Genomic DNA, 14499 nt, shown 5'->3' on the forward strand with positions numbered 1-14499 from the left:
GAATTCAATTGCATTTATAGTAACTTAGCGTAAAAGGAAAAAGTCAAAGAGACTCCCAGTTACAATATTAGGAAAATAATATTTTCACAATTTCATAGGAAACCTGAATAAACTTACCTGCCACAGAGAAACAGGTCACCGCCCTCCGCCCTCCTGTTTCTCTGTAGGCTGAGTATAATGGGGACACCAAACATCTTATATCTAACTTTACAACCCCAGGGACAGTAACTCTAGAGAATCAACAGCAAATTATTCGTCATAAGCACCTACACAGGCAATTAAGGCAAGCCTCTTACACTATCATTAATAAGTGGTATTTTCTTGAAATTACCCAGAAAAATGGCAGCATGGAGTTAAGTATCATACTTTGTTTACATATAATTAAAATGCCCTCTATGATTAAAAATAAATAAATAAAGCTGAAATTCTGCCTCATCTACTACAAAAAATCAGGGTATCTCTAGATTTTGAAGTAAGCATATAGGAGATTCAGGAATGTTACTGTAGCTGGTCTATAAAACTCATCAAAATGTGGTTCCTACTGAGTGGGAACCATAACAAAAGAAAACTCTGTAACAAGTGCGGTCTGCCATACAGGCTGTTCTGTTACTTGGGGCACATAACCCAGTGTATATGATTGTCCTTGGAGGATACATGGCAGATAGAGATTATCAGAATTTTAACACATCCTGCTAGCAATAGTGATTGGTAAAAGGTCACCAAGGTACCATGCAACCCAAACATCCCATTTTGAACAGGTTGTTGGTGATCCTACCAATCTATCATATTAGGCATGGGCAGCAATCAACTGCACTCTTCTTAAAATCACAAGAGAATGTAGCACCAATATCCAGGGTTCATACTCTTACTTCATTGCTTCCTTCTGCTCAGCCTGAACTCATAAGTTCAAGAGTTTATGAACTCATTCGCTTGACAACTTGAATATGCAGACAGCACTGAGACATTCTTTTCCTAGGATTCCCCATGATATGTTGGCACAACCTAAAGGTAGATGCACCACAATTGTCCATCTCTGGGGTTGCTATGAAGGATAGCAGTGAACAAAGAAGGCTTCAAGGAAGAACTGGAAATTTAAAATGGGGTTGTCTTTTCAAATTTGGCTGAGAAAATTGGCATGGTAATATTTCAGAAGGATGGAAAAATAACCTCTAGAATACTATCCTCTGGAATGTGATACATAGGCTCAATATATAGGCTCTTCATCCAAAATGCATTGTAATTTCTGTAATAATTTCTGAGACCAGAATAATGTATGAGCCCAAAGTGTAAAGGGAATGACTTTTCTACCTTTTGATGATCCACCCACTGAAAACGTGCTTCCTGTGAGTGAAACCATGAACTCCAGTAGTTAGGAGGTCTTTTCTCTCCAGAGAGTATGCTCCTGCTGGGGCACACAGTACAGTGATGGACACATGAAGTCATAACTGTGACTTTCTTGACCAAGAAAGTGTAGTATGAGTGCCTTGCAGATTCTGGAGGGAAGCAGCAAGATGTCTTATAGCTTCTACTTTCACTCTCTTCCAACTCTGAGAGCATCATATAAGGAAACCAGTAGAACTTAAAAGCAGGTTAAGTTGCTGCTAGAAAAAGCAACCCGGCCAATACCCAGCACTAGATCACCTAACATATAAGCAGATACCATCTTGGAGTGGAAGTATTAGTACTAGCTCTATTCACATACGAGCAGCAGCGTGCATGGGCCTTGGTGATAATGGCACAATATCTACCCTGTCAGTTTACAGAATGGCAAGAGATAGTTTTTAGTCACTAAGTTCTGAGAGTTTTTTTCCCCCCTCATCAAAAATAACTGAAATTGATATAGCAGAGGACTTTCAAAAAGTATGCACTGCCCCAGATACAGAAAAAAGAAGCAGCAGGGAGCCCAGGGAGCAGGACAGAGGAAAGCAGGAGAAGCCACAGGGGGAAATTCTAAGCTTACTCTGTCCAATATGGTGGCCACTCACCCTAGGTGGCTTTTGAGACCTTGTAATGTGTCAGCTCTTAATTGGGGTGTGCTGGAAGTATGAACTACACACTTGCTTTCAAAAACTTAATAAGGAAAAGAGAACGTAAAAATATTGCAAATTTATTTTCTGATTTTATGTGGGCATTATAATATTTTACACATATTAGGTTAAATAAATGTATCATTAATGTTAAAATAATTAAAATATTTTATAGATACATTTCAATGAATTTATTGGTTTAAAAAATATTTGTTATGTGCATGTGGTAGATTCCAAAAGCAACAAGTATACTGGGCAACCACACACACACACACACACACACACACACACACACACACACTTAAACATGCACATTTATATATAAATATACAAACTGAGAAATAGAAATCAGAATATAAGAAGACTATACTAATCATTTCTTGTTATTAGGAAATTATGGAAGACTAAGATATAATTTTATAAAATGGAGATGAATAGATACATACATACCTTATACCTTTAATATATCCAATGTGTGTATTGATGTGGTTGTATTTTAATAAATAATATTTGGCCAGAGATGTGTGTGTGCATGTGTGTGTGTGTGTGTGTGTGTGTGTGTATGTGTTTGTGTGTGTGTGAGAGAGAGAGAGAGATTTAAAACAAGTAAAACAATATCACAGTGAGCCATTCTGTTAGTAGTGACTTACAAAATGGATCTGTTTATAGGTTATTACCATCCTTGTGGAATCAGAAAATAATACAATATCAGTTATCTCTAGATTAATAAATGAACTCACTGTTATCTAATTTTTCATCTAATTTGCATAACATATCCAAATTGCTAATATATTTTACTTTACACATAGCTTAAAACATTTTTGCCAACTGTATGAAACCTTATCTTACTTTCTAGTTGCTTCTGTGACTTATTTTGTAATTCCTTGTAGGCTTTGAATAATATTCAAATATATTTATTTTACATGTCAAAGCTGAAAGCCTTTTTTGATGGATGATGTTAATTGAGATTTATATATGTCCAATGTATGTATTGATGTGGTTGTATTTTAATAAATAACATTTGGCCAGAGTTTTCTGAAATGGTATAGTGACCCTTCTCTGGCATCACTACCACCTGGTGCTCCTCACAGGAGCAGGTACTTGCTCCATACTCTCTTCAAGAGGCCACTCTCCATTTTCTTCATGCTCTTCCTGAGTGGAGGTCAGGCAAAGTAGTGGAGAGCTGGTTTTAACCTCATGTCATGGAATGGGAGCAGCAGATACTCTTCATGTCACTCAGATGTCCTGATTTGCTTGTGTTCTTTCCTTATTGTCTTCAGCTAGTAGGTTCATCAATGTCTTGACTCGTGCTATTATTTACTAACATTTACTAACTCCTACCTTTTAGTAATTTAATTAAAAAATGCTTACACAGTTGCCTCACTATACTGAACAGCACATCTGGGCCTCTGGTCTGTTGCCTGATATTTATTCTCTTCTTTGCTGCCTAAAATGGGTCCAACTTAGTTAGATTTGATATAAATATTCCGTTGACCTTTTGTACAATGTTCACTTCATCCGAATAGCTCTAAAATTTTAACTTTAGCCAATTTTGATGAGTTAGGAAAGCTTATATCCGTTGCTTCTTTGCTTTTATTTTCAACTCAGTCCTTAAGATACCTCCTACCAGTGGGCAGCGGAGTCTCTGAGTGGTCATACCCATGTTGAACTCACAGACATTTAACATGAGTTATGGAAATGTGAGAGAGTCTACATAGAAGTTAGTAGACTCCAAAACATTTTAGCACTACATGCAATTTTAATAAATATATTTATGAGAAATTTTGTATATTTCTTTGTAAATGTCTCTTTCTCACAGACTGCTTCCCTGAAAATCTAACAAATTATGATCAGAGGGTAACCCATTCTTATTATCTTACCTAATTTATGTACTTTCAGAGCTGTAGAGAAATATTTTAGTACATTTAATAATTTACTCAATAATTAAAGATTTTGAGTACCTTGGGTCTGATAATTTCTGCTGATTTTTGGCTATTAATAATTAAATAATCACATTTTTTCTGACTTTTTTTCTGCGTTGTCCTTTATCATCGTCTTATTGTATTCACAATAACAAAATAAAAAAAATTTATCTTCTCTCCGTATGCAAGCCAATGTACCATAAAGAACTTAACAAACTAGTTTATTCCTAAGGATATTCATTAAAAATACTCAATTTGACATAACTGTTTCAGAAGAGGAAAAATACGTTTCTCATTCTTCAATAACTATAATATCACACCCCTAACCCCACCACACATACAGAAGTTCAGGCTTCAGTAGTGGAATTAACACTGGAAGTTCCAATTTTGTTCCAAGAGTGAACCAATCTTGAGTTGCATTACCTGCAAAATGTGTAATCCAGTATAAAATGTCGAGAATCATGGTGATGTGTGTGTGATCCCTGCATTACAAATAAAATATAAGTGAAGTACCTATTAAGTTTATGCTTTATAATTATCTACTCTCATATAAAAGGGAAGGCTAGGTGATATATATTTTTATAACAAAATGAAGTTAAAGGCTTTGTTTGAGATGAACACAGTTACTCTGGGGAAATAATTAATATTTAATCATTAAGATGATGCAGGGTAAATTGGTGCAACCAATCTGGAGAGCAGCATTGATATTACTTAGAAAACTTAGAATGCAAGCACAATTTGACTCAGCTATTCCACTACTCAGTCTATACTGTAAAGACTTAAAAACAGCATGCTGTAGTGATGTAGCCATCTCAATGTTTATAGCAGCACAATTCACAATTGCTAAACTGTTTAAGCAACTAGATGCCCTTCAATAGGAGGAATGGATAAAGAAAATGTGGTACATATACACGATGGAATATTACTCAGCATTAAAAGAGAATAAAATTATCATTGTCTTACTGTATTCACAATAACAAGATCAAAATAAATTCATAGTATTTGCAAAATTATAGTATTTGCAGGTAAATGGATGGAGTTGGAGAATATCATGCTAAGCACAATAAGCCAATCTCAAAAATACAGGGGCCGAATGTCTTCTCTGATAAATGGATACTAATAGATAATGGGTGGGGGATGGGATGAGTGGAGAAACTTTGAATGGGGCAAAGGCGGGGGGTGGGGTGGGCAAAGGGGTAGAAAAGACAGTGGAATGAGACAGACATCATTGCTCTAGATACATGTATTATTGCACGAATGGTGTGAATATACTTTATGAACAACCAGAGAAGTGAAAATTCTCCATTTGTGTACAATGAATCAATGAGCTTTCTAGTGTCATGTAAAACTGAATAGAACTAATAAATTTTAAAAATATATCCAAAACACTTGTTAAATTTCCAAACTCTGACATCAAACAAGTCTGGATTGTATCCAATTTAGTTGTGCTCCTTTAGAAAAAAAAACCTACCAAAATTAATTTCACTAGTATGAGTAATGCTCTAAAAAAGGTAAAAAATATTTACTATTAAAAGAAATGATACAGAGTAACATATCAGATGTATGCACAGGAAATATCCTTGTAAAGTTGGTAACACAAAGTGTAATTTGTAAAGGAATAGAAAGATCAAATTTTGATCTTTTTTTCAGACTCAGACAATCTCTGGTTTAAACCAAACATGTGAGTATTCAATTCAGAGGATATTTGAATCAAAAGAGTTGCAATAATGCCATAATTATATAGCAAACAAAGTCATTCTATGCAGATTTAATGTGTAATCAACTAAATCTTAAAATTTTTGCAATATTTATACAAACAGATTCTTAACTTCTTTGTGCTTTCTGTTCTATTGGTAAGTGGAATTTACAGAATCAACTGTGACAATGCACTTTTTGAGACTAATATTTTCTGATCCCCCCCCCTTCTCTTGGTAATTTCTGAGTAACATCACATAAATCCAATGTTGTATTTATTTATTTATTTATTTAACAGTGCAAGCTACTACTCAACTTCATCCTCAGCTGAAGTAAATATTTTTAGTTGATACTGAGACGTCATGTCTAACATCACTTTCTATAGCATAATACAAGTATGGCAGGCTATGGCAGGGAAAGAAACAAAGAATTTGGTAGGATTTTAAGGTAATGTGTTCCAGCTTCTCCTCAGTAATTCTTCCATACACACATTCCTATTCAGCCCTGATGGATCTCTGTATGTGCAGACTTCCACTGTAAGGTTGAAATTTTCATTGTTAGAATGAATGAATTTAAAGAATATTTTAAACCTTATTTACCACACCACTGCATAAGATAAGAGACTTAGATTTTATGATTAGATAATTACTTATTTCCTAGATTTCCTAGGACTGCTGGAATAAACTACCACAAAATTTGGTGACTCTAAATGACAGAGATTCATTTTCTCACAGACCTCACGACAGAGTCTGAAATCTAAGAGATGGAAGGACTATGATCCCTCTGATGGTGCTGAGGATATTCCCTCCTTACTCCTTGGTTGCTGACTAAAATGCCAATTGGCTCCCTTCTTTATATGGCCCTCTTCCTCATTTGTCTCTTCATTTTTTCTTTCTCTTATAAGGACACTCTTACTGAATTTAGGTTCCCCTAATCCTATAGGATCTCATTTTTTGCTCCTTACCTGAATTGTAACTGCAAAAATGCTATTTCCAAATATGGTCTTTAGAGGTTCTGAATGGATATTTCAGGGGACACTATTCAACTTGTAACACATTGATTCATGGAGCTATTTTGCTAAATATTGAAATGGGAAAAAAATTACCAAATAATTGTCTTAAAAACAGATTTCAAACTCTGACCAATGAACTGACTAAATAATTTGCATCAGGGAGCATGAGAAACACTTAAAAGCTTCAGCCAGTAACTCAAATTCCCTTGGAAATCTGAGTCTTCAACAACATAGTGTGAGATGATTCATGAACTTCCTAAAACTCTCCTTCACATCTTTGTTCCTGAGGCTGTAGATCAAGGGGTTCAGCATGGGGATGACCACTGTATAAAATACAGAACCTACTTTGACTGTGAGCCATGAGTTTTTGGAATTGGGTACACAATAAAGGAACAAGACAGTCCAGTGAAAAATGGTGATGGCAGTCAGGTGGGAGGCACAGGTTGAGAAGGCTTTTTGGCGTCCACCTGTGGAGGGCATTTTCATGACAGTGACAAAGATGAAAACATAAGTACTGAGGATGATACAGAGGCTGCTCACCTCATCAAATATGGCGATGACGAAACAAAGCATTTGGCTGACAGAGGAGTCTGAACAGGAGACAGAGACAATGGCAGAGTGCTCACAGACAAACTTGTTGATGATGTTAGACCCACAGAAGGATAATGCCAAGACAAAACAGGTGAGTGTCACAGAACAAACTACTCCCCATGTGTAGGTCCCAGCCACTAATGATGCACACAGCTTCTGGGACATGATGACTGTATAGAGGAGAGGGTGACAAACCGCCATGAATCGGTCATAGGCCATCACTGCCAACATGAACGTTTCGGCTACTACAAATATACAAGCCCAGAAGAATTGTGTGATGCACCCTGCAAAGGAGATGGTTCTGTCTTCCACAATCAGGTTCTCCAGAAGTTTGGGGGTCACCGTCGTGGAGTAACAGAAATCAATAAAGGACAAGTGACTAAGAAAAAAGTACATAGGGGTGTGAAGTTTGGGACTGATACTGATAGTCAGGATCATGCCCAGATTCCCCACCACTGTGACTGTGTAGATGATCAGGAACACCAGGAACAGGGGCACCTGGAGGTCTGGGTATTCTGAGAAGCCCAGGAGGATGAAGGTGACTTCAGAAGTCTGATTTGCTTCAGTTAACAGCATGATTGTTGTTGGAAGAAAAAATCTGAAATAATAATAAAAGTAATAATGATCAAATATTCATAGAATATTTACCCTATATCAGGCAATGTTCTAAAACATTAAAAATATTCATTTAGATCTCTAAATGGAACAATGAATTGTAAACAAGTAGCTCCATAGATATGTGAGGGAAATGTGGCATATACAAAATGTGGCACTTGTTTACATTTAGACAGTTTGTTAACTATGAGCTGGGTTGTGGAGTGGATCCTCAGTGGCATCAGTTAAGAGAATTTGTTTATGTTAGGAGACAGAGAACACTCTTCTGCCGTGTTATAGAAAGCCTGTTTTGCAGTTCCTCATTAAACTAAGCAGCACTAATGAAGCAATGAGAATACATTTAGCACTAAAATGTATAAGGGAAGTACCGAGAGACAAAAAGCAGGGAGGAGTGGGTACTCCTGCAGGTGGGATGCCTAGACTGAGGTCATAAGTATTTATGAGTTGCCCCAGAAGTCAATGAGACATAAAACATGTGGACATTAAAGAAAACATAGACTTGCATGCCTCCAAGTTTTCTGTTGATTCCTCCTTATGTCAAGACACTTGCCTCAGTGTGCTAGAATAAGGTAGCAACCTGTCAAAGAGAAGAACATACTTTGGACCTGTTCTTTCACTATTTTTTTTTATCCTTACAGGTTTTCTCATAAGCCCTGATGCTTTTAATGTGCTCATCCAGACCCAGATTTATTTTTTTAAACTTTCTATTAAATTTCAATCTCACACCTTTACTAGTCATATTATTTTATTATTTTGCAGAAATCTCATAATTTAAATAAAAGTAAAATGCATTTTCCCCAAGTCATCTGTGTTCTATAGAGCAAGTTAGAAAATACAGTAATAATGACCAATGGCTAGACAATTACCCTCACCCTCTCTGGCAATAGGGACATTTTTACTCCAGATATTGAAGAAGGGTTTGATTAAAGACACATATGTAATTATCTTAAGAGTTTTGAGTTATGCATTCATTGTTTTGTTTGTACATGTTGAGAAAGCAAAAACATGTTATGTTTGTAGCAGTTCATAATCACAAAGTCTCTATTTGTTTCATTTTTATTTATTTATTTATTTATTTATTTATTTTTTATTGGTTGTTCACAACATTCATATTTATTTTTAAAAAAAACAAATTGATCCAGTAATAAATGCATCTCTGAAATGTTCAAGTTTACACAAGATCATTACTGTAAATCCCATAAACAGGAGACTCTATTTTTAGTTATGTACTATGAGCTCAAGTTAAAAAGAACTCGCACCTCCTTTATAGCTAGCTACTATTTCTTACACTCCACAATGTACTTCCTTCACAGAGAAAAGAAAGTCATCAGGAGAGTGCAAACAGCTCATCACAGACCAGCATCAGGAGAGAAGCACAGGCTTGCACCACAGAGATTTATTATCATTTCCACACTTTGGCATTTGTCATGTTATCTTTTATTATTAGATTTTCTGAGCTCAGCTTCTTTTTCAATAGAACATGACTAATAATGAAAATATAATACCTATTTCAAACATGTGTAAGTTTCAAATTAGGAAATAATGTTCACTTGTTTAATCAAGTCTAAAAATTATGCAATCCAGGAAACGGAGGGTCCCATGGCTTGACCCATTTTAATTTTTAGCTCAATAATGAACTGGTGCTATTTTTCAACCTTCATATTATTATAAAAAACACTGAAGAAACAGAATAAGCATCATCGAGGGCAGCAATAAACCTGTGGGTTCAGTTTAGTATGTCAAAGCTGAGTTCAGCTCTCATTCCCAGGTTTCCCTCACCTTCTAATTCACAGTCATCCTGCAATAAGCATTTTCTGATTTTCCCTTTGTTTTCTCTTGAGAATTTCACTCTTTCTGGTTGTCTACTTCTTATCTCAGGTTTTTGCCTAGGGAAGATTTATCAAACTGGGAGCAGAGGCTTGGATTCAACCCTGTAGTCCTTCCACCTTCCTGTGAGAACATGATTTCTACACCCTCAATTTATGTGGTTCTTAACAAGCTATGGCTTTAAACATTTCAATTCCAATCTATCCCTTAATTTATTCAATTTAAATGTATCATTTTGGGTTTACCTAAGACCATAACTCACTAATCCCCAGTGTTCAGCCTTCTTCAATCATAGCAATATTCGTAGTTTATTCTTTGGTTTATTTAATTATCTCTCACTTTTACTTAAATATACTGTTTCCTTGGATTACTGATGCAACATTTGCAATACATAAGGTCTTAGATGAAAATCAATATCACCAAGAGATATTCCGTTTTTACTCCAGTAATAGCTTCTTGGTGTACCTACAGGTGTTATTATCAGGACATCAGAACATTGTGATACGTCTGTTTCCTATTACATATAACATACTCTTATTTCTACAAGATTCTGAAATGTTGAGAGTACTCCTATATTTTATAACATCATTTCAAAAATTTGCAGTTTGACTTTACTAGGCATATGGTAGATATCCCAAAAGCAAAAAGCAGAAACAAAAACAAATAAACAAACAACAACAATGAAAAACCAGAATTGATACCCAAGGGAAAGAAGGAGAGATCAGAACTTAAATATCAGTTCCCCTAGAAGATAACTAGGTAGTATGGCCTTCAGTATAAGAGAGTTCCCCGCTTTAAAAGGTACAGGATTTCAATGGTTCGTAAATTGTATAAAATAGCAAAGGACATACTGTCTTAGATATAACATCCTCTTATTTCTACAAGATTTTGAAATGTTGAAAGTACTCACCTGAAAACTTTGTTCTTATTTTTAATAGACTCCAGGGAATTCTTGCTCAGATTTCAAATATTATCTAAATATTTAGAACTAGCAAATACATCAGGCACCCAGAATGAATTTTGATTAATTTTCTATGAATATGTTTCAGAAATCACAGGGATAAAGGGGACAGACAGGAGCAGGAGGAGGGGTAGAGGAGAGACAGAGAGGGAGGAGGCGGGTGGGGGAGAAATAGAAAAATTTAGAAGCTTATTCTGACTTCTAGGTAGAAAAGAAAATGAAGGTCTTACTTATATCTCTATGACCTTGGGGATTTAGACCCTAGAGAAAGTTTACTAAATTACTTTGAACAAAGAAATTAGACTAAGTGTCTTAGGTGGCATTGCACAAGAATTTAATTTCTTCTTAATCACTTGAGACAGTGCCTCATCAGGAGTACTCCATTAATATATTTTACATCTTTTAACTATAGAAAATTTGCACATTGACTTGTCAAACATGATAACTATCATAAAATATAAAAGAAAAGGTAAATAAATGGTAATGCAATGATTAATAATTAACCAAAAATTGTTAGTGATATGAGGTGAGGTTAATTAACTTAGTCATGGTAATCATTATGCAATGTATACTTATTTTTTTTATTTTTTTATTGGTGCATTATAGTCATACATAATGATGGGATTTGTTTTTACATATTCACACATACACATAAATACACAATATAACAGTGTAATTTGGCCACTATCACTCCCCAGCATTTCCTGCCCACCCCCACCTCACATATCCTGATCCCTTTCCTCTGCTTATCTCCCTTTGCTTTTCGCGAGATCCCTTCTTCCCCAGCTTTCTTTTCCTTTTTCCTATATTCTACATATGAGAGAAACCATGTGGCCCTGACCTTCTGAGTTTGACTTATTTCATTTAATATAATCATCACTATTTCCATTGATTTTCCTGCAAACAGTATAACTTTATTTATCTTTGTGGCTGAACAAAGCTCCATTTTATTTATATACCATACTTTCTTTATTCATTCATCCATTGATGGACACCTGGGCTGGTTCTACAGTTTGCCTACTGTGAATTGTGCTGCTACAAAATATATGCATGATATATGCATATAACATGCTTTAATTGTATCCACCTCTCCTGTAAGCCCCTCTCCTCTTTAGTAAAAGTTCCCCTTCTACTTTAATGGTATATTTTTGTTGTTGTTGCTATATTTTAGATTATACATATGATCACATTGGTTATACAGCCATGATTATACATACAGCCATACTAGTGTCTGTGATCCTGCAATCTGTACACGTGGAAAGTAAGAATTCATACCCCATTTGAATCAAATGTATGATATGTCAAGATCATTGTAATGTTTTGAGCAACTAATAAAATCAAATAAATAAATAAATAAAGATTTCACATTTGAAAGGGAAAAAAAATACAATACTTGTCTTTTTGAGTCTGGCTTATTTCACTTAACATGATCTCCAGTTTCAAATGACTTGGCTTGTTCTTCTTTATGGTCAAATAGTACTCCATTGTGTGTATGTAACAAGTTTTCTTTACTCATTCTTTCATTAGTGGGAATATAGGCTGATGGTATAACTTGGCTATTGTGACTAGTCAGTATCAATCAATATCAGCCTTTCAGATCTGAGGAAGGCACATCTATATTAGGACTCAGTGAAAACCCCAGGAGAGCCATCCCTAAGACACAGAAATAAATTATGAGATGATTTGAGTTATAAACAATTTTTGTTGTTCCTTTTTAACGGAGTCTTTAGTGCTCCATAGAAGTCCTTTTTCTCTTCAGCAGTCCTTTCAACACTTTTAGGATAAATCACTCTTCTAAATACCCTGTCTTAACAATGAATAGCAGTCATTTCCTTATACTGATAAAACATTGGCTGATACACAGTCTATCTTTAACAGAATTAACAGCAATGGACAAATTATTGTTTTTGAACAAACTACCTTCAATCTCCATTAGGACAATTACATGGGAGGACAATTATGCCTCATCAGTCAAATTCTTCAAAGTATAAGAATGTGGTTATTATGAAGAAACTGTAAAAAGCATAGTGCCGGTAAAGGTTTGCATATGTTACTGAATATTTTTACATTGTACCATATATGAAATGTGCACAATTATGATTATATGCTTAAATATGTATATACATACTTACATTATATAATTACATGCAGTGTATATGTAAGTAAATAAGTAATTTCTAAGTATCTACATCAGTTTCTATGATAAAATAATAAAATTCATCTATATTTTTTCTGCTTTTGCCCATTTATTCTTGATAGGCCAACAGCAAAAGTTCTTCATGAAAAAAAAAGAAAAGTTGGATATTCCAAGAAAATCACTTTCGAAATAACTGGGCAGAGAAAATCTCAGCAGTACCTCCTACTACACTCCCTTCTCTTTTCCTTATATTACTGAACAAGTCATAGAGAAGTATTTATCCTGAAATATTTGATTTCACTTGTCATGGACAGATACTATGAAAAGAAATTGCTAAGTTCTTTGAGAATTTTTTTTCTAGAACTTCATATGGCATTTTTAAGCTGTCTTAGAGTTTTTTTTTTCTTTTACCCTCATCTGAAATTAATGAGCATTCCTGATGCTCACCAAGTGTTGGTTTTTCAGTTGTTCTCATTTTCAATTATTCATTCATTTCTAACTGAAGAATATGAAGTTTAAACATTATTTATTTTTTTAGACATAGAATAACAAATATAATAATATTATATTGAGTGACAAAGAGATTTGATGACAACAAATTTTCGGAAAGTGTCCTTCACATCTTTGTTCCTAAAGCTATAGATCAATGGGTTCAGCATGGGAATCACCACTGTATAAAACACTGAAGCTACCTTAACTGAGAGCCAAGAAGTTTTGGCACTAGGAGCACAGTAAAGAAACAGGATGGTTCCATGAAAGATGGTGATGTTGGTCAGATGGGAGGCACAGGTGGAGAAGGTTCTCCGATGTCCACTTGCAGAAGGCATCCTCATAACAGTGATGAAGATGAATACATAGGACATAGTGATAATTATCAGGCTGCTCACCTCATTGAATACAGCAATAATAAAACATAGCACCTGGCTGATATAAGGGTCCGAGCAGGAGACAGAAACAATGACAGAGTGGTCACAGATGAAGTTATTTATGATGTTAGATTCACAGTACGATAGGGCAAGAAGAAAATATGTGAGTGTCAGGGAGCACACTACCCCCCATGTATAAGACCCAGCCACCAGAAGAACACAAAGCTTCTGAGACATAATAGTGGTATAGAGCAGAGGATTACAAACTGCCACAAATCGGTCATAGGCCATTGCTACCACCATGAAAGTTTCTGTCACTGCAAAAATGCTAGCAAAAGAAAACTGCATGATACAACCAGAAAAAGAAATGGTTCTGTCTTCCACAACTAAGTTTTCTAGCAGTTTAGGTGTGACTACAGTGGAAAAACAGCAATCTACAAAGGACAGGTGGCTAAGAAAAAAGTACATGATTGTGTGGAGTTTTGGGCTGACCTTGATGATTACTATCATTCCCAAATTTCCCACTATGGTGGTGATATAAATGGACAAGAAAACCAGAAAGAGTGGCACCTGGAGACCTGGATATTCTGAAAAACCCAGCAGAATAAAGGTGGGCCTGCTGCTTCGATTTCCTTTAGAAGACATCATAAATCCTCTTGGCTGAAAAAAACAAAAGAGAACCACAAATTAATCCTGACAATCAGAATTAATAGAAAATAAAAATAGAGGGAATAAAAAGGTGTCATGTGTGATGAGTGACATAAGAAGTGGGGTACCCAAAGAACAGCCACAACTGAACCTGGCAATTTCTTAAGATATAAATTCTCCAGTCCCATCAACCTTCTG

The 14499-nt window shown here is 35.3% G+C and overlaps 2 protein-coding genes across 2 annotated transcripts; both read right to left on the minus strand.

The window, feature by feature from the left end:
• Positions 1 to 6878: 6878 nt before the first annotated feature.
• On the minus strand, positions 6879 to 7823 carry LOC144376639 (olfactory receptor 5D13-like). The gene has a single exon (XM_078044891.1). The coding sequence runs from the start codon at positions 7821 to 7823 to the stop codon at positions 6879 to 6881; it is 945 nt and encodes a 314-aa protein (XP_077901017.1).
• A 5527-nt stretch (positions 7824 to 13350) lies between these two features.
• LOC101963029 (olfactory receptor 5D13) lies at positions 13351 to 14301 on the minus strand. Its single transcript, XM_021721337.2, has one exon. The coding sequence runs from the start codon at positions 14299 to 14301 to the stop codon at positions 13351 to 13353; it is 951 nt and encodes a 316-aa protein (XP_021577012.2).
• Positions 14302 to 14499: the final 198 nt, after the last annotated feature.

The sequence above is a fragment of the Ictidomys tridecemlineatus genome, chromosome 4, assembly GCF_052094955.1.
Source record: "Ictidomys tridecemlineatus isolate mIctTri1 chromosome 4, mIctTri1.hap1, whole genome shotgun sequence".
NCBI classification, from domain to species: Eukaryota; Metazoa; Chordata; class Mammalia; order Rodentia; family Sciuridae; genus Ictidomys; species Ictidomys tridecemlineatus.